Source organism: Neolamprologus multifasciatus, chromosome 6 (assembly GCF_963576455.1).
Source record: "Neolamprologus multifasciatus chromosome 6, fNeoMul1.2, whole genome shotgun sequence".
NCBI lineage: Eukaryota > Metazoa > Chordata > Actinopteri > Cichliformes > Cichlidae > Neolamprologus > Neolamprologus multifasciatus.
In genome coordinates this window covers 16,620,879-16,641,227 of record NC_140444.1, presented here as the reverse complement: position 1 = coordinate 16,641,227, position 20,349 = coordinate 16,620,879, and the positions used below count along the sequence as shown (strand labels likewise).

The 20,349-nt window shown below is 39.8% G+C and overlaps 2 protein-coding genes across 8 annotated transcripts; one reads left to right on the top strand and one right to left on the bottom strand.

Annotated features, from left to right (window-relative positions):
* Nucleotides 1–251: 251 nt before the first annotated feature.
* On the bottom strand, nt 252–7,516 carry pld6 (phospholipase D family, member 6). 7 transcript variants are annotated; one of them, XM_085162904.1, is made up of 5 exons: nt 7,381–7,516; nt 4,431–4,541; nt 3,755–3,926; nt 3,316–3,545; nt 252–1,198 (listed from the first exon to the last, which is right to left on the bottom strand). In XM_085162904.1, the coding sequence occupies exons 2-5, from the start codon at nt 4,438–4,440 to the stop codon at nt 963–965; spliced, it is 648 nt and encodes a 215-aa protein (XP_085019030.1). In that variant the 5' UTR covers nt 4,441–4,541; nt 7,381–7,516; the 3' UTR covers nt 252–962. The 7 variants fall into 7 exon arrangements, with proteins under 7 accessions (XP_085019030.1, XP_085019032.1, XP_085019028.1 ...); XM_085162906.1 differs by lacking the exon at nt 7,381–7,516 and adding an exon at nt 6,944–7,052 and having other exon boundaries at nt 4,427–4,541; XM_085162902.1 differs by lacking the exon at nt 7,381–7,516 and adding an exon at nt 6,944–7,052.
* LOC146516734 (transcription elongation factor 1 homolog) lies at nt 7,462–10,932 on the top strand. Its single transcript, XM_085162916.1, has 3 exons — nt 7,462–7,592; nt 7,693–7,763; nt 9,541–10,932. The coding sequence occupies exons 1-3, from the start codon at nt 7,477–7,479 to the stop codon at nt 9,603–9,605; spliced, it is 252 nt and encodes an 83-aa protein (XP_085019042.1). The 5' UTR covers nt 7,462–7,476; the 3' UTR covers nt 9,606–10,932.
* The last annotated feature ends 9,417 nt before the right edge of the window (nt 10,933–20,349 follow it).

Genomic DNA, 20,349 nt, shown 5'->3' with positions numbered 1-20,349 from the left:
CTGCACTTCAAAATATAACCTTCTAAAACACTTCAAGTGTTAGGTCACACAAACCAGCTGTGGTCTTTATTTACATGCATCAGCCTGACTATGAGCAAGTAGTCATGCACACCAGGGCACATTAATCATGTCCCGACCCGATTATCTTCACTCGTTGGGAAATCTCAAGTGATATTACTGTTACAAAACGCTTCAGGTGAAATGAAATGAAGTGAATCATGTCAGAAAGGAAGAACCCTACACCTACAGGATCATTTTTACAACAAACAAAGACTTTTATTCAGGTTTTATTGGCGTTTGCCTGCAATAACAAACTATAATAAACAACTATCATTTACACTATAAACAAAGAACTGTATGTAGATTTGACAAAGGACATTAAACACAATCTATATTACAGATTTTCTCTTTACTTCCATGGAATGAACCACCTATTAATATTATTGTTTAAATGAGAAACGACGTCAGCTTGATAATCTAAGATCCTAAAAATTAATTTTATTAATTTTATTAATAACTTTTGTCAACCTGTGACAAAACCTATAAAAAACAACACTGAATATATAAAGTAGAATAACAAACGAAAAACAAGTATTCAGATCCTAAAACAGAGGAATACACTTCACAAAGAAAAAACATTGTAGACCATAAACGCGTTAATGTTACAAGGTTGTGAAAAGCAGCGGAACAACAGCAGGCCAGTCAAGCAGTTAGCACCTCAAAGGCTTTGTTTTCATCTAAAACCCCATAACCTTTAACTTCACACTTAGCCAGCTAAATCACATAACAGTGTTATGAGTCATACACATAGAAGTATTAAAAGTTAGATTTTTTTTGTTATCTACACACAGTAATGCTGTTACATTAACATGAATGAAGTCTCTCGAAACTTAAACATAGCCTCTGGAAAAAAACAGAAAAGGCCACTTTTATTTTGAATCCTCACTCAGTATTCATCATAGCTAATCAGCCACTGAACTGAGGTACTGGGCCGAATCATTGAGCCCCCATAGCCTGCAGAACTCCTTGACGAAAGGCTGAACCAGGTCGGGCTCCTCGGTGATGATGATGTTCTCCATGTTGCTCTGCACTGCAGTCAGCGTCCAGTTGAGGGAGCCGGTGATGAGCATGCGGCCATCCACCACTGCAAACTTGTGATGCATGTGGACGGCGCTCGCATCGCACCGCACGCAGATCCCTGGGGAGCAGAGGGTGGATAGGCAGGAGGAAGGAAGGGAAACTCTTTAATGCCTTACAGTATACATCGCTTGTTTCCCTTCATCTACTTACTGTGAAATTCTGCACAAAAATTCAATGCGCCTCAAAAGGGAAAATGGTGGTTTTTAAAAGTACAGCATGTATGTAACGATCTCTTTAGTGCTACACCTTTAAAGATTGAAAGACTGTTACATATGTGTTTCTAAATGGATGGTGTGGAAAACTGAGGACCCAGAGGACCTGTAAAATACAAAGGTATTGTAAGTAGACGAAATGTAACTGCATTAAAACCTGCGCACTTTGACCACATATAGGATTACCTAACACCACATCAGCCTCTCATGAAATATTTAGGACACTCACTACTTATTTCCATTATGGTTACCTTTTCTTGGAATATAAAAAAATATATAACATGCAAAGACTGTATATTTTTTGTAAATGTGACTGTTATGTGCATCTGAAAGTCTAACATTAACTCATATGCACTGCAACACAGTGAACTTGTGGGTTTTAAACAGGCAATATAAAGTAAAAAATGTAAAACATTCTGATCTAAACTACAACACTGAGACCGAGGTTTTTTTTTTAATGCATTAAGTGTTTCTCTGTTCTTCAGTTGTGTCGTACGGAAATGATCATAAGGAGGATGTTGGATCTCAGTTTGCATTACCCGGCAGACTGCAAATTTTTAGATTGCCCTGCAGATTACTCTCAGAGATTAGTCATGCAAATCTTCTCTTGAATTTGGCAAGTGCATGCCTCTTAAAAAAAAAAAACACATTACGAGAAATGGCTTTTTAGCAAACCGAAGAAAGACAAGATCTTTTTCAGAATCTGTTTTATCATCCTTGTTGAAATGTTTAACAAATGAACTCTTGACTATCTTAAGTGATGATAACCTTTACCCCTGTGCTTTATTTATGTACAGCGGTTCAAGAAGCTCCACAAGATAATGATGAAATATAATAAGAAGAAAAGAGACGTTGACTGTTCTTTGTGCCAAAGTGGTTTTCGTGTGATTTGCAGTCAATACGCACATACACACAAAAACACACACACTTTCTCTCTGAAGAGACACACTTTGCTGTCTGGCTGCCAGTTTTGCACTTACTTAATTCTTGCTTAAAGCTTCTGTCTTGCAAAAAATAAAAAATAAATAAAAAAGGGTTACATTGTATTCAAGTTGAGTGTCTCATTAAAGAACCACAAAGATCTCCAGTGCCCTGCAGTTGGAAAATAAAATACACTGGTGAAGATGGTGTCATTTTCACCAGTGGATGTACAGCTAATATAATAGTTCAAAGAGTATGAGCGAGAGCGCATAAGGGACAGAAACAGAAGAAAAGGGACAGACTCAATCAAATATAGGTGTGATATATAGTTAGTTAGCTAAGTGCAAAAAGCTGCAAAGACGGCTCAGACTTATTAGGGCAGACAAATCAAAAATGGAAAGGTTTTGCTGATTGGTTTGTGGAAATAATTGTGTGTGTGTGTGTGTGTGTGTGTGGGGGGGGGGGGGGTTCTAGCTTACTGACGACAGGACCCAAAGTTCAGCAGTAAAAGGGATATTGTTGATATACGTTTCCAGAGGCTGATATATGTTTGGAGTAATCTATTAAATGCAGAGTGGGTTGCAGAGAAAGTGAGACAGCATGAGTCAGACACGTGACACAAAATCTTTCAGAGAATGATTAGTCTGACTCATAGGAGGGCTTGTAGCAGCAACCTCCATTCACACAGACAGCTCCTTTTATCTCTCTCTAATCACAACTAAGGAACCCAGTGATAGTAACAATGACACTTAAAGTCAAAGAACATAAACTGAGCACCATTTCTTGAGCAGGACCTGAGTCATCCTTCTCGTATCTCAAAAGAAATGTGTCTATAATAATGATCTCAGAGGTTAGTGTGACTGTTTTTTTTAACCAATAACACCACCCAAAGGACTACATCCAGTATGTCTCAGTGGCCTGTGTGAGATTTATGAGACACTTTGCAACAATCGCACCCTGAGTCACACACTGACTCAAGTTACAATATATATGTATGCTTCCAAAACATTTCATATATAGAAAAAAAAATCTCCTCCCTTACCAGCTTTGCGGAGGACGCCGATCTGGGAGCCACTGATGGCCGAGTAGACCTTGTCAGCGAGGACTCGGATGGTTACGCCCCTGCTATGCAGCAGTAGTACAGCCCTACTCAGATCCATGTTGGAAAAAGAAAAAAGACACAAGTCCAGAGAAGAGCAAGCAGACAGGATGTAGTGGAGAAGACGAGAGAAAGAGGTGTCTACACCATGAGGCAATGAGCAGACATGGGAGCTGGAAGAGCAGAAAACAAAAGATCACCTGTCATAATTCATGACCACTTGAGTAAAGTTTAGCTTTCAGGGTTCATTTCATGTGAAAAAAATACTTAAGTAGATGAAAAATGATTTTAAAAAGAGGTGAAGTTAATAGACATTATAACACCTTTGGCAGCGATATAGGAAAACAATAATTACTTCAAGTTTCACTGATGTTCCACTTACTGAGGTAATGTGGGAGAGAAGATGTGCTCCACACAAGCCACCTCTGAGGGGAAGAAGAGGACCTTATTGGTGATTCTTTCAGACCGGCGACGACTGAAGAGCCAGAAGAGCATCTCCAGACTGAGGGAGAGGGCCACCACTCCCAGGCTGACCACCTTTACTGTCCACATTGCTACCATGTAAAGAAAATAACTTTAAGAACCAAATGTGTAGCATAATGAAAACATCCTTGTCCTCATGCATGATCATAACGTGTTTTAATGTAGCTTCTTTAACAGATAGAAAACAGAAAACAAGCTGAATTGTGGAGGACTCCAGCTTATCAGTTCTGACGATTCACGCCCTTTTAAACAACCTTTTCTTATTTTCTCGTCTCACCCCTCATTAGATCAGTAGTGCAATGTTTGTAGCTCCACAATGTTTTTTTTTAAATACATAGCATCTTCAACTCTGTAGGAAACCTCTATGAACGCTGCTAAAATAACGCACCACAAATCATACATTTAACACATGTAGCTTGAACACAAAGGCTTGTTTCATATTTGCCAAAAACATCTTGATTATCTCAAAGACTTTTGGGAAAATGTTCTGTAGACTGATGAGAAAACAGTTTGGGTCCTGTTACATCTGATGTAAATATAACACAGCAGTTCATTAAAAATAACATCATACCTACAGTCAAACATGGTGGTGGTAGTGTGATGGTTTGAGTTGCTTTGGTGCTTCAGGATTTAGATGACTTGCAGTAATTGATTGAACCATTAATTCTCCTCTTTACCAGAAAATCCTGAAGGAGAATGAACTGGCCGTCAGTTCATGCCCTGAAGTTCAAGTGCAATTAGGTTATGCAGGAAGACAATGATCTGAAACATATCAGCAAGTCAACCTCCAAAGTCCAGATTTAAAGGAAATCGAGATGCTTTGACATGACCTTAGACTGTTTATGCTTGAAAACCCTTCAGTTTGGCTGAATTTAGAGCTGGCCAAAATTCCTCTACAGTAAAGTTAAAGTCTCACTGCCAGTCAAGGGCATAGATTTGGTTTTGGCATTGGTGGGGACGGATGATTCAACCACCGAACCCTGCCCTGTTTCTTTTTTTTCCTTTTCATCTTTGCTTCTTGATTAAAAAAAAGGAGAAATATACTTGCCTACATATGCTATTCAACATCCTTTTAAACCATTTAAAATTACAATTTATAGTTTTATATGTGAATTATATAATGTTAAGTTACTATTAAACAAATGACTAAGTATTTTATACTTTAGTTTACTTCAACCATATTCCATACAAAAATAAAAATAGCTTAAAATACTGTCATGACAATAAAAGAATATGACTTCCGAGGGGGGAGGGGGGGGGGTAGGACTTAACAACATTACTTCAGTTATACTACACCAACATCTCTTATACATTAGCACTAAGGGAACACTGAATGACCTGGTGGTTTTTGTCCATAAAACTACTCATCTAAGATTACCACAAAGTAACAGATCTCCTAGCAAAATAATGCAACAGTTTAGGCACTATTGCCCCGATCAAGTCAGTGAGCTGTTTTACTCTAAACATGAACTACTGTTACAGCAACAGACATGGACTACTGGTGTCCCACACAACAACTCAATGTCCACTATGTGAAGAAGCCACACACATGCCTGCTCCTCTCATTAACTGAGATAAACTGCTGGCATATTTGTTTTACATCTATACTGTCCAGTCTCTCCTGCTGGACACTGTAACACGTTATTCATGGTTACATACAATTTTAGACTGATGTGGGCCAAAGCCTAAAACGATGTGCCGGGAGTTTGCTGTTCTCCCCGGTTCAGATATTTGAAGTTTGCACAGCTACATGCTCGCCTGAAAAATTTTTAAAAGTTTATTTTGCAACCCAGAAAGAGTAATAAGAGGGGCATGTATTGCCTTGCATAGCCTGTAACGTTATTATGATGGACAGATTTTATGAGTGAACTTGACTTTAAGTGACTTACAGGTTTCTTTGAAAAATACTTTCTTATATCCAGGTTCTTTTTACTGCCATCCTCCTCTTCCTTGCAGGTCCTCGCAGCGCAGGTTTGCCGCTGCTAAAACTAAACAGAGCTCCCTGAAAGGCACAGCCAATCACATTGGCCATATTTGTCACATGATATAGGACTCCGGTAGAGAACGTAATTTAACTCTTTCTGCACCGCTGGGTGAATGAGACGTTGACAAATCGTTTATTTTTATTGTTATTTCTATTGGTTTTGTTTTTCTTTACTCGAAGAGATCAAATTATTGGTGGGGACAATTCAATAATCGATGGATATTGGTGGGGACATGTCCCTTCCGTCCATAGCCAAATCTACGCCCTTGCTGCCAGTTATCAAACGCCTCATTGCATTTCTTTGCCTTGTACTTGTGACATGTGCAATGACAATAAAATTGAATTCGAATACGAATTCTGATGCCAAGGGTGAAAAAAGCAGTTATTAGACTTTGGGGCAATTATTCTTTAAATACAGGGCCAGGTAGGGTTTAGATAACTACCCACTTTAATAAATTAAATTATAATTTAAAAATATTATTTTACTATATGCTCTATTGATTTTATTTGAAAATAAATGATGTACAATATTAACATAAATGTTGCCATTATGACACATTATATCAGAGTTAGCCTAAAGCTAATTTTCACCTCCAGTCATGCGCTAGGTTACATTACAAATAATTATAACAACAATAAAACAAACAATATCTTATAAAAGGTAAATCACAAAACACACACCCACATGCCCATGAGCGCCAAATAAGAAACAACAGGAATTATCTCAGTCTGATTAGAGTACTGCAGTTCTTAAAGATGTCAGGCTTTTATACCCTTACTATGGTTATCTTTGTCTAGGAATTTTAAAAATGATCTGAAACATGTAAGTGTGACAAATATGCCAAACAAACTGTTGTTCACTGCACTTTGTTTTCGGCTTTAACCAGTAGAGTGCAAATTAGCTCCCTTAATCGGTTAACCAAGCTGAACTGAGCGAATCAAACCAGCATCTTAACAGTATTGAGCTACTGTTGCTGACTAGAAATCGACGCACGCAAGCACATTTGACCAGTGTTAGCCTTGCGAGATGTGGAGCATGTCAAAACAGCAAAACTGAGGTTTTTATTTTATTTTATTTTATTTCTTTAGTAAACAAAGGCAAACCTGAACAAGCTTCTGTCGCCACCACGTGGGAATAGGCAGCGCCAAGATCTTTGTCGTCACCAGTTAACAGACACGTCAGCTAGCCAATAGCGGGCCACGACGCTCACACTCTTCTCCAATTACGTAACGCGAAGAATTACGGGTGCTGGAGCCAACGGAAGCCGTTTCCGCAAAACGGTAACGTGTGTTTTCAACAAGAAGAGGTAAACACTCGTAAACTACTAATACATAACGTTTACCGGTCATTGTGTGTTTAATATGTGGGGATAGTTGAGGTATAATGAAATAGAATATAGCATTAAGTAATTCTTTCTATCGCGAGACGATTTGTATTGCACGAGAGAGCAACAACAAACATGCTAACGTTAGCCTGTTAACAACAGTGTAGGGCACCAGCAGCAACTGGCAGCTGGTGTTCTTTTAGCAAGTATTCTCACATATATATGGTGCTGTTGGTCCAGTGTACATGCCGTCTTTGTTGAAGCAGTGTGATTTTTGTTTCTTTCACTCAGACTCGATTCCCTTTGTGTACAATGGGTCGTCGCAAATCCAAAAGAAAGCCTCCTCCAAAGAAGAAGATGACGGGGGATCTGGAAACTCAGTTCACATGTCCTTTCTGCAACCACGAGAAGTCATGTGATGTCAAAATGTATAGTGCCCACCTAAACGCACCTGGTCTATGGTTCGTAGGTAGATTTCTTAGGTGATTGGTGGTCTCTGACGCTTCTTCTCGCTTTGTCTTTCAACAGGGAGAGAAGCAGAAACACTGGGATAATATCATGTACAGTCTGCTTGGAGGAGTTCCAGACCCCCATTACCTGTATCCTTATTGAGTTTTAGGTGGCAGCTCTCTTTCTCATACAGCAGCAAAGCAAATATAAGGCAGAGCAGTTTCTTGTTATTCTATTATCTTTGCACATTTAAATTAATTTTTTATATGAGGAAAAGTAGTTTGACAAAATAAAATATTAGCTCATACATTATTCAGGGGTTAAAGAAGTTCATAGGGATGTACTATAAAACCGGTTTAATGGCTTGGTGAGCTATGTTGCGCTTAAAGTCAGAGTTTTCTGTGTCACAAAAGTGATCTCGTTTTACCTTGATAAAAACTTATGCTGAACACACAACCTGGTTGAGAGCAGGTTATCTTTAGAGTTTTGGTGTAAAATTTAATTATTCTTAAAATTGATTTATTCTTCTGCAGGAAATCTACGTCCTAGCTTACGTTGTAACCAGAAACTCATTTTATCCCTGCACTGCAACCATGCAAAGTAATCGTGGTATGCGTTGATCCGACATTTAGTTGCATTTCTCTGGAGGTGCACATCAAGTTACCTAGAAGGTTGTGGCATAGGTTTAAAATGGCACTGAGGCTCAAGCGGTTATTATATAATTAACTTAATTTAAAGTGTTTGTTTTACTGCTCTGTGCGATTAATCCCAAGATTTTCCGCAGGAATAATCTCCTGACTTTTTCTTTTGTACCGGTCTTGTTCTTTACTCTTATATGTTTTATGTTCTTGGCGGATTTTTAGACAGCATTGTATTGTCATTATCTGATAACATCTGTGAAGTGTAGGTGGCACTCACAGGTATCATTTCACGTGGAAGAAAATCCACATGATTTTATGTGAGCGCCCACAGAGCCTGAAGCAGAACACTCTTAATGGAGAAAGTTTATAACGTGCATCACAACAGTGGTTATCTAGGGTTATAGGCTTTGACAAGCACATTAAAGCAAAGAAACTCTGGCTGTATTGAGCTTAATTCATTGTATACTGCCTCTTTGAATAATATAGAGTGGCATTAGGCTAAAACCTTGGTCATACATATGCAGGTGGTCAGGTTGTTGGTCATTTCTTTCTTTCTTTGTGAGGCCCTATATGTTTTACTAATAGCTCGTCTTAGGAAACCTGTCTTAAATGTCAATGTCAACATTTGCCTTCATATACTGTGCATGTGACCATAGCTTCTAACTTATCTCAGGTTGACTATGTAAAAACTAACTGGTGCATAACTAAATCAGTATTTGTTTTGGGGTTTTAGAAATTCTTAGTAGATCAAAAAATAATACTGTTATCTTGTTTTCACTTGGCCACAGTAACCACATAGATTAAATCAGATATCTTGAGAGCTTAATTGTAGGTCATATGAGCAATTTAATGATATCAAATGACTGAAATACTTGGTTGTTGACGGCTGGGAGACGAGGTTACATTATCAGGAAAAAAGAGGTGGTAGGCTGACTTTAAATAAAGGTTATATAATCAAACTATATTGTTATACTTTAAACAACAGCAGCTCACGTCATTTTTCCATCTCCGTGTTGTCTGAGACCAATATGAGGAACTGTTTAATTTTATCAGAGTAATAAAAATGTTGTGGTACAAGCTTAGAAAGGCAGGAGACCTTTGGAAAATGTTAATTAGTTTATTTTACTTCCAATAAATAACCTGGCTTCAGAATGTGATTGCTCAAACACACTGTAATAACTGGAACTTTGTATTGATTTTTAAAGTTCACGTCATTCTCTGTCTGTGGATGTTTTTATTTTTAAGCAACAGCATCGTTTTTTATCCTTAATCCATTCTTCCTCAGATCTGTCAGAGCCAGTTGATGTGTATAGTGATTGGATAGACGCCTGTGAAGCAGCCAATCAATAGAACTCATGAAAATGGTTAGAAACAGAGCGCAGTTAAGTTCTACCCACACTGAAGAGGAAAACCTATTTTTTTTTTCCTTTTTCTTTTTGCATTGCTTGATGCATGCTTGTCATTTGTTCCTGTTCACAAAAAGCTGTCAATTACCCAATGGCCACTTTGCAGGTTCTTGAACTCTTTATAAGCTGCCAAACAAAAGCTTGAATCAGCAGCAGAAATGGGAGAAAATGTGCAACTACTGATAAATAAAATATCCAAATGTCAAATTTGTGGGTACTCTGTTGCCGACACATACCTGGCATTAACGTTCTAACAGCTAACTAGACATGGATGCTACAATAATTAACCTGATAGTAAAATCTAATCTATTTTAGCTAGCTACAGGCATTTTGTTGCACATTGTGAGGCCGGCTGTTTTCCTTCTAGCGGGCCTGATTTTCAGAGTATGACATGTTGCGCTTTGTCTCTACACCTGTCAGAAAGGTGGTGAAGAGTTCTCCCCTTTCTGTTTAAGGTTTCAGCTCACAACTCTAGTTTTGACTCTTGAGATTTATTACATAATTTGTTCTGTGCAGTGTACCCTGATTTATCTTTACACATTTAGCAGAGCTGTCTGTTTTAAAAATACAGCTTCTTTTTTGGGTGGGTGGGTGGGTGGGGGACCTTATTGGTGATCATGTAGGTCCATTCTTTTAAAATAAAGTATTTTGCATTGAAAAAATGCTTCCAGGTATTTAGTTTCTAACTGCTAGAGATATCTAAGAGATACAAAAGATTATGCAAGTGAACATATTCACATCTTAGCATTTGAATATTTTAATATGAATATTTGTATCATGAAAGAAACTACGAATATGGTCAGTAGGTTGATTTAAAAAAGGACAACTCTTGAGTATTATTCCTACAGTTTTTCAAAGTCTGACACAAGCAAAACAATCTAGTTGAAGAGTAAACATTTTGTCTTTTTTTTTAATGATTTATACAGTCTTGGTACAAGAAATCCTGAGCCGGATGTTTGTTCAGTCCAACTGCTGTGCTGGAAAATGTCACTGAAATAGCTAATCATGAGCTTTGTGTGTATGTGTGTGTGTAATCTATAATGATTACTCAGATTTAAGTATGATGTTACAGATTCTGGTCATAATGCAGTCACTCAGACATCTGTGTCACAGCATTAGGTCATTCCACTCTAGAGAGGAACAAGATGTTCAAGATTCATGCTGAGCTGCTGAGTTCATGAGTTTTGAAATGTTTTTAATCCATTCAGTTTTTGTTTCTGATGTCTTTAGGTTATATGTTCATGAAATAAAATAATTTTAAGATGCATAAATGTTCTTTTAATGGGCATGTATATGCAGTAATGTGCAGTATTTCGATGCCTTGAAGTCAGTAGTTTATGCTCAATGACACTCTCCTACACAGCCATCTGTTTTGGGTATCATGAATCAGAGCTGTTTTGTTTAATGTTTACTTAATGGATATGTTTGATTTTGATCCCGTGGTAGAGACTTAAGGGTAACCCCATCAATATTACATTTCTTATTACGCTCCACAAATCTGATGAAAATTCCAAATCCAAGCAGTATGTTATGTTTTCTGACTTACCTGTCCTGTTGATCTCACGTCTGCCGTTTAATGGGAAGAAGCGGTTTCGTTTTGTAGAAATACTCTGTAAATTATAGAAACAGCATGCTACTGTAGCTTAGTAAATATTACAAAAACAAATTCTTGGATTTTCACCCACATGTTCATAAACACTTGGGGTGCTAATAAGTATTTATGGAAGCAAGAATGTGTGTGTGTGGGCTTGCCTCCAAATACACCACATTGTCCAGATCTTAATGAGAAAAAACACACAACCCTGTTAAAGTCTGGCTTATTAATGTGATTATTTTCTTGTAACATTTTTACGGCAGTCGGTGGCTCTACAAACAGACAGATGACTTAATTAGTTTTTTACTAAGAATTGTTAAAGTAATTAGGCTTGCCACCATATATATTTTATGTGATATTAAAATATTCCAACAGAATAACAGAAACGTAACATGATAATCGACATGACTGTGTGTGTGTGTGTACAAGCACAATTAGAAGAGATTTGCTTCCTTGAAAGGTTGAATGATTGAAAGATGTTTCCCCACATTGTTAAAAAACACACTTATTTACAAGGCCATTTTATAATTTCAAATTATTATCTTTGAAATAATTTGAAAGGCAGTTTTAATTAAAAAATGGTACAAAGACAACAGAATGATGAAAATTAAAATTTTTATTTTTTTGAATTGGACAGCAGCAACATGTTTTGTGTTTTGCACAGTTTCACAGTGGTCGTATACTCGTGCGTTTAATCCACACCGTACATACGGCATAACGGCAAACACTTATATAAAGATGTAAATGCTGGAAAGGGCGTCGGCAACTTGCATATGCTACACCGTAGGCTTTACATAGAATCACTGCATAAATATTAATAACGCATCAGTGCTCCTGAGGTTAATTAGTAACATGAATGGTTACAATTAGCATCTTAGAAGCAAACATAGGGAGTTCACCACTGACGCAGACTGCACTGGAGAAATCATTTTAGGATTTTTATAATTTATGGTATATGATATCATTAAGAGCATCCACAGAAAAGTGTATACACAATGGGCACAGCTAATTTTAGGAAACCATTATTAGAAAATATAGTTAATCACTCCATCCACAAATCGGGGTTAAAACTACCATGTGAAAAAAAAAGGAGAAACAAACATTTAAAAAATCATCTTGAATAAGAGGAGAGGGATGTGATCTGATTTGTGATTAGCATGCAATCCAAGGGGAAGGCGTTTCTGCGAATGACATCTGTTAAGGTGCCATTAATAGTGAGCAACATATGCTTCGATCCAGACAACATCTTTTCAGGGAAAGCCTTGTTTTATTTCAGCAAGACAATGCCAGACCACATTCAATATGTATTATAACTGCAATGCTGTGTGATAACAGAGTCCTGGTGCTAAAACTGCCTGCAGCCCAGAGCTGTCACCTACTATAAACATTTGGCACACTAAGAAACAAAGAAAAATATAAAAGAAAGAAGCCTGTAACTGCTAAAATCTTAATGTAAGCAAGTAATGTAAAACACCCTGCTTTTAAAAATGGTCTCCTCGGTCCCAAATGTTTACAGAGAGGTGTTTAAAAAATACAACAGCAGCAAACAGCACCTTGTTGCAGCTTTTTTGAAAAGTGTTGGAACCATTATGATGGTCAAATAATTGCATTTCATTTTTAATTGGCCATTTACACAACTTTACAGAGCCTTCATCAAACTGGGTTTGTATTGTACAGTATGCTTCGCGCTAAAAGCAAAACAGGTTGTTTTTTTTGGAGTTTGTGCAGTTTTGATCCTTTGATATCTTTAAACACAGAGTCAAAAATATGATTTCTGATATATAGGAAATTCTGCACAGCACAATGAAACCCTCCCTCAGCTAACAAAAGGGTAGATGGAGAAAACCAAAACGCTGATTTAATCAATTACAGTAATTTAAATGTTCCAAAGACAACGATGGCACCTATTTGGAATTAAACGTCTCTGTGTGCAGCTCCTTATCTACTGTCTTGTGGCATTTGTGACCGTGACGCATTTTAGGAGTCCAGTATCCATTCATCCCCACGGAGTGGAGGATGTAGCAGATCACAAATGAAAGAAGACACAGCGTAGCAAGGTTGTGCACCAGGCAGGGCTGAGTGATAATAGATGAGATGTGGAGTGCCTGCTTGGGCTCTCCACCCAGGAAGAGTGTGTCCATGCATGCGAGCACTGTACTGTGTATTGTGTTTGATGATGGACCCCAGCTGGAGAGGTATTGACGACGCCTTATGAAACATGCTGGAGGATGATTACAATGGAGAATGATTATCACTTAGTCTCTTCTCTGTCTCTGCACGTCCCCTCCCACTGCCTCCCCCTCTCTTCTATTTCTCGCTTCTTCTTTCTCCTCTTCCATTCAGCACGCGAGGTCAAGTGTCACTCCGTCTCCGTTGTCAAGGCTGCCAATCACCCACACAGTGAGTGCAAGGCAACTGTTGCCAAGGAAACAGCGATTTGGTTGCTAGGCACCTGGAGCTGTGCTCACAATAGTCATTTTGTTGCTTAGAAGCACACACACAAATACACGCCAAACCGCAGAAATGGCTTTGCCCAATCAACAAGTTTATGCAACCTCGGAGTGAAATTTGTATAAATTATAATTACACACTCTTAAGAGATTTGCTTACACAGTAGTAAGAAATCGTGTAAATGATAAGGGTGTAATTTATCACGGACATAACCAGATGCTAATGTATTGCTGAATTTGCAATGAAATGCTGATTTTCTAATTTATAATACTTAGCAATAATGCTAATGCGCCCAAAATGTAAAATGTTTTATTCGAACACAGCTGCTACCTGATTAATCAGCACGCCCAAACGTCGGGGAATTTTTCAAACCCACACCTCAGCTTGATCAATAAAGAACATAAACATCCATCATTCTGACTAAAAATAGTTAACCATATAATCAGTCAATCCCTTATTTCCTCACTGGCACGCGGACCCAGTGAACCTACTAGCTGCACCGTGAGTGCAGTCATATATGTCAGATCTATCTATATGCCTATTTTTGTGAGATCCCTCAATCCCCGATTTTCCTACCAGCATCTAGATTATGTGAACATTCAGGCACTTGAGCGTATGTGCGAATGTGGGTCTGGATCTCCATCGTGACAGCCAGTCAGCTGAGCTGAACACTGAAATGTCAGCCATGGGTGCAAGCCTTGACATGTCCTCATGTGGTACTGTCTACTGTTGCTGCTACGGGCATCAAACACACATTTTTAGCAAGATTTGAAAATAGGAATGCAACAGTGGTTGCAAGTGCAGCGGTACGATGCTTATGCACAGTTATGATATAATATATTATCCCCTTGCCTGGGGGATGTGAAGTCCAGGAACACACGGCTAGTTTTTTTCTTTTAACTTGAAATTTCTTCAGGAAAATGTTCAGTGCAGAGTGTGAAGGTCTGTGAAAGACACCCATCAACTGATAAGATTATAGGATCACTTGTGTGCACGACTGAATGACAAGGATATGCAATCAAGAATTTGGAATTAACGTCTAAGTCTGAAGACTTTTGTGTTAAGCTCCCTGAACTAATGCCTGGGGGTTTAGCTTAGTGGCATGGTACAAGTCTTTCCCACCAGCACCTCTGCAGGGGAGGCTGAATCTAGCCAATGACACAAACTCATTTCCTCCACAGGTGTAAAGGGTTGACATGGTTGATAAAACTGCGATGATAAAACCCTTTCATTGGCTGGATTGGATTTGGGCTCCTGCTAGCCCCGATTGGATTCTATTTAAAAATAAAAACCCTTTCTGATTAAACAAAATAAGCCTTTGCCATAAAAAGTCACCTCTGGGCGCTTAATTAGAAATCACCAAATGCCTCAGTTTGACTATACATTTAAATGTGTCTGCCTGGGCTCTGAGCAATGTTCTGTTTATGGTCCAGTGCTGATGATAAAGCTTCCACTCGACTACGCGTATTCTCAAGCAATAACATCCACATCTGTATTATCAACCCAAGAATACCCGTGGTCGAGACAGGAGCAGAAATGCCCACCTCCTCCCCTCTATTACTTTCTTTCTCCTCTCGACTGTGGAGCTCACTTTCCTTTTCTGTGTGCTTCCCTTCAGCTTCTGCACTCTGAATAAGATTGCAGTGTTGAAGTAGGTCTGTGTGGAGGCACATCTTTTAAGGACAGCACCTGGGATAAAAGAGACAAAAGAGATCATTTTTCTTTTTCATTTTTTATCCTTGAATGACAAGGGAGTGGCATTGCTCTGAGGTTATAATACGCATTTAACACACGCAGTCACATCTCGAGCACACTGTTAGACTGATAACCCGACTGTAAGCAACAGCAATGCACACATCCATACACAGACACGCAGGCAGCCTGCTATGCGTCTGTACCTGAGCTGCACCAAGTAAACAGATTACACTGCCAACAGCTAGTCCCTGTGCTCTCCCCAGTATCAAGCAACCATTTAGCCAAGCGCTGAGGGAGAGGGCAGGCTCACCAATTATCAAATAGGTGTCAGTATGTGTTACACTGCACTGAGGGGAGAGAGTGATTACCAAACAGATGTTTAGTCCTCACCTCCATCCTCCCCTCCTCACCCGCTGTCTTCCTTCATACTGTTTACGACTCCATTTGACCATCTATTTCCTTCTTCCTTTGCTTTTTCTCCTCTCCCCTCAACTATTGTTGGACCACTTCCCTGGATACGTCCCCCATCTCCTCCCCACCTCAACACACACTCTCTTTCTCTCTTGCTTGGTCCGTCCCATGGAGAATAAGCTCTACTCTCCCCTATCCACACTTGCCAATTAGAGCCACAGTAGCTGTCAGTCAATAGCTGAGGAGGAGAGAATGAGGGAGAAGGAGATTTTATTGGGAAAAGAGGGGGTGGGAGTTGTCGGGTTGGTGGGGTTACATCAGCACCACAGACAGTTCCCCCCGGAAACAAACTAGTTTACAAACCTGACTTGATGCACTCTCTTTTCTTTTCTTTTTCTCCTCTCATCGCTCACTTTTCCACTTAACCTTTCCTCTCTAATCATTGTGATCCCTCTGCTGCCTTTCCCTCTCTTTGCCACGCATTTACCCTTTTATCCCTTTGTTATCCTCGGATCAGCTTGTTTATCCATTAGCACACACACACACGAACCAATCACCTATCAGAGGTGCACTTCAGGGAACCTGACACCCCTCAAAAGTTCCCATTTGCCACTGACAAAACCCCTCACCTCTCAGACTCTGGTGATAGTCTACTTCCTATCCTGCTGTCATTCTGCGAGAAGTGCCAAAACTAGCTAGGGCCATCACATCGACAAGATCTTGACGCCTCCCTCATTACCTATACTTCTCTAGTCTTCTCGCCTCATCTCTCCCCTTCGCATCTTGCCTCTTCCTCCATCCCAACTGTCCATGTCTGGGCTGCTGCTGATGACAACTCAAGTGGACGTGTCTTCTGTTCTCACCAAGAGCTGTGAAGAGATGTACGTAGGTGTCAGAGATCTGGTGTAAAAATACACCCTGCTGCTGCCCTCTTCACTACTCAGGACCGGTCTGTGTCTGCTCGGTGTCACTGGAATGTCTTCGTGTAATTTGAAGACATGCTTCAGTGTGGTTTTAGCCGTGTATGCGGGGGTTAAACTATGATAGCAAGACACTCACATATGGGTGTGCCTGTGGCAGCAGTTTTGAGTGTACAGACAGGCAGGCCTTTTTTTCTCGCCTCCCTTTTACGTTCACGATCATATGAACTTGCCCCGCATGCACATTTTGTAATTCTAATAATTTCTGCATAGACTTGGTAAGAACTTCATTTCGCAGCAAACGACATCTGGCTCGCATTTATAAGAAAATCCATTTCCTGAATTGACTTGATTGAAATTGAACTGGCTCCAGCTGGAGGGCCTAATGAAAGAAAATCGGTCTGTGTTTCATATTTATGTCTGATGCAACAGACTTATCAATCATTTAATGTACCTGGTATTTCAGATAGGATGCAGAATCACAAGTGGCTGTGCCAGGGGCAAAGACAAGACAGTCTTGAGATGGAGACAGACTAAGCGGATGCTGAGCTGCTGCTTGCACATTACTGCTTAATTGCTTGGAACTAAAGGCACTGTTATGAGGATGTTTATGCTTATGCCTGCAACAGCAAATCTTTCCAGTCATTTTTTTCCTTTTTTGCTACACTGTGGGGTCTTATAGTCACCACACAGACAAAAACTAAACGACCCAGCGATGGCCATTGCAAATAATTCAGCCCATAGTGCAGAATAAGAATCCAACCCATCAGCCTTGGGCCAAACTTTTAGTGACAAACTTAAAAGAGACACTTTGGTTTCTTTAATCTTAATGCATAGGCTCCAGTTGGCCTACTAGCCCAGATAACCAGACAACCACACACACCACTGTAAAAATTGCAGATAGCCAGCACCTGTCCCCTACGTGACAGGCTTGGATATTAAGCTTTCTTTGTTTGTAAATACATCCGCTTCTACTGACAAGGAGAACCCAGTTCAGAGTGGCAGGCGTGGATTGAATCCTTAACCCTTTGCAGGGAGCGTGAAAGAGATTTTTAAGCATCTTTTCTTTTTTCTTTTTTTCTTTCTTCTTCTTCTCTCTCTCTCTCTCCCCCCCCCCCCCCCCCCCCCCCCCAACCGGATACAAAGGAGGAAGACACGTTGGCATGCTGTTGTGGTTAAATATTACCCTAAACTGCATGCAGGTACAATTCGCATCAAGTAATCTGATAGGCACTTGGGAGTGAGGCTGCTGGGACCAACCTGTTTAGTTATCAAATCCTAAAGCGTGCCAGCGACAAATTGATAGGGCGTAATCTCATGCCATGCTGTGCTGCAAAGCGGCTAATGAAGCAGAAATCTACAAGTCTTGTTTTCTTCACTTCAGGGATTATCAACAAAATATCTTTAATAAACAGGACAGTGTAAAGTGACGGGACCCTGAACAACAACGCCGTGCTGCGAACTATGCCCAAATCGCTTTTCGTGGTTAATGAAAGCGAAAAAAACAAAGACATTTAACTTACCGCCACGTCCACCTTTATGTCAGCTGAAAAAGCCGCTCCATATGCTGTACAACGTATCCATGCTCAAGTGTGGTGATAATAGACTGTGCTGTGCAGGGAAACGCCCCCCTCCCCGCTATTCCTTTTCTCCACTGTGCGCTCCTCACCCTGCATGTGGGGAATCACATAACCACTCCTTGTTTTTTCCATTCTCTCCGAGGGAGGGATGGAGCGATGGAGCCTATGCAGCAGCATCACTATCCCATGCCATGCAACTCATCTGCAACCTCTCACCTCTCTTTTCCTCCTCCTCTGATTCTTATCCCCTCCTCCTCTTCTCTGTCTTTCTTTCTTGTCCATGCCTCCATAAAACCACGCCGACAAGGACCAATGCCCCCCGCCCATAGTGCAGCGGTCCCCAAGTCCAGGGCCATAATGGACCACTGGTAGGCCCTAGAGAAAGAAAATAGAGATATTGGCTTTACACATCGAATGCAACACTGGTTGATTAATTCGCCCCGCTGGCTGTAGCACACGGTGCCTTCTTGTTGTTGTTGTTTTTAATTTTCCTATGCAAAAGATATTATATGTGGGCGGCTTTCACACAAAATCTGTATTTATCACAGGTGTCACGTTTTGTAGTTCATTGTTCGTGGATTCGCGATGCTTTGAGCCCGCAGCAGTCTGACTAATATTCTAAATAATGTGAGTGAACAAACCTGTAAAACACAAAGCAGTCTGGAGCAACAGCCAGGTAATAAATCACCTAAAACCTGCAGGTTTTTCAACAAGGCGTTTTAATCTTTCACGATATTGCTTCAAGCCCATGGTCATTTTAGATTTTAATTTGTGCTGTTATTGACTTAAAGGTCTGGGCTGTTGCAGTGCGTTACATTTGGCATTACATATATTTACCGTTGGCTCAATTTGTTTTAAAATCTCATTTAGCTGCGTCTCTTTGGAGGGGAAACCGAATGTAGTACTTATTTTCCCACTTAAAAGAGGGTTCTGTTGTTTGTTATTGTTGTTGATGTTGATTTAATGGGACCATTTTAAAATTTACTGCCCGCAACACATTTTATGTTCACTCTGTGTTTCATTATTCTTCATTAAATAACACTCCTTTTGGGGGAGAACTGAGGATATCTGTAGTTGTGGAAGTGATATATTTCCTCAGTCTTGCTCAATAAGGTATTTCAGCTCCTCAGCAGTTCAAGGCTTTTAAAATGTTGTATTTTTCATTGCACAATGGGCCAGATGTTTTATATAGGTGACAGATATGATATGCAGCCAGCCCAGTTTTGCACCTGGACGCTTGTACTGTGTGCACAAGGTTTCTTGGCATTACCTTGCTTAAATAAGAAAGGCCTACACTGGAAAAGATTTTGTCGTTATTGCAGCATACGTTAGTCCAAAACACACATATCCTGTGCCATGCTAGGTGGTCCCCTTGGTCTTTGGGCTGCAGGGTGTGGCATCCACCGTTTCTCAAAAAGAATTTTAGCTTTTGATTGGTTACCTGATAGTACAACTTTTCTGCCCATCTAAAGTAAGCTTGGACCCAAAAAAGGGAGTGGCATTTCTGGCTCTTGTTCATATTTGTTTTTATCTTTGCTTGACAGACATTTAACTTTCATTCATGGATGCAGAGACCAACTGTGTTCACTGACAGTGATTTTCGGATGTGTCGCTGAGCCCACTTTTCAGCGGTTTTCAGTAGAATCCTCACTGCAACCCAAACGGATAAAAGATTTGACCACTTAGTGTAGATTTACAGATTTCTCACTACAGAGAATGAATCTGGATTCTCAGAGTGTTTTAATGACAATGTATACCGCAGACTACATATTCTTCCAATTATCGTGTGTGTATTTATAGTTGCACTTCATTAAGGGCGTTTGCTGCAGAGTCTCAAAAAGATTTCTACTGTATATTCCCCGGTGGCGTGTCTGTGTTCCTTTTAACAATCTTTCTCTTATATATTCAGCGGATGGTCTTCCTTATTAGACATGCTGGATAGGATTGGTGGTAAAGACATTTTTGCTCATCTCCTCATTTGGTGGTGTGTAAAAGGGCTGACCGCTCAAAACCATTAGAGTGTGTGCATGTGTATGA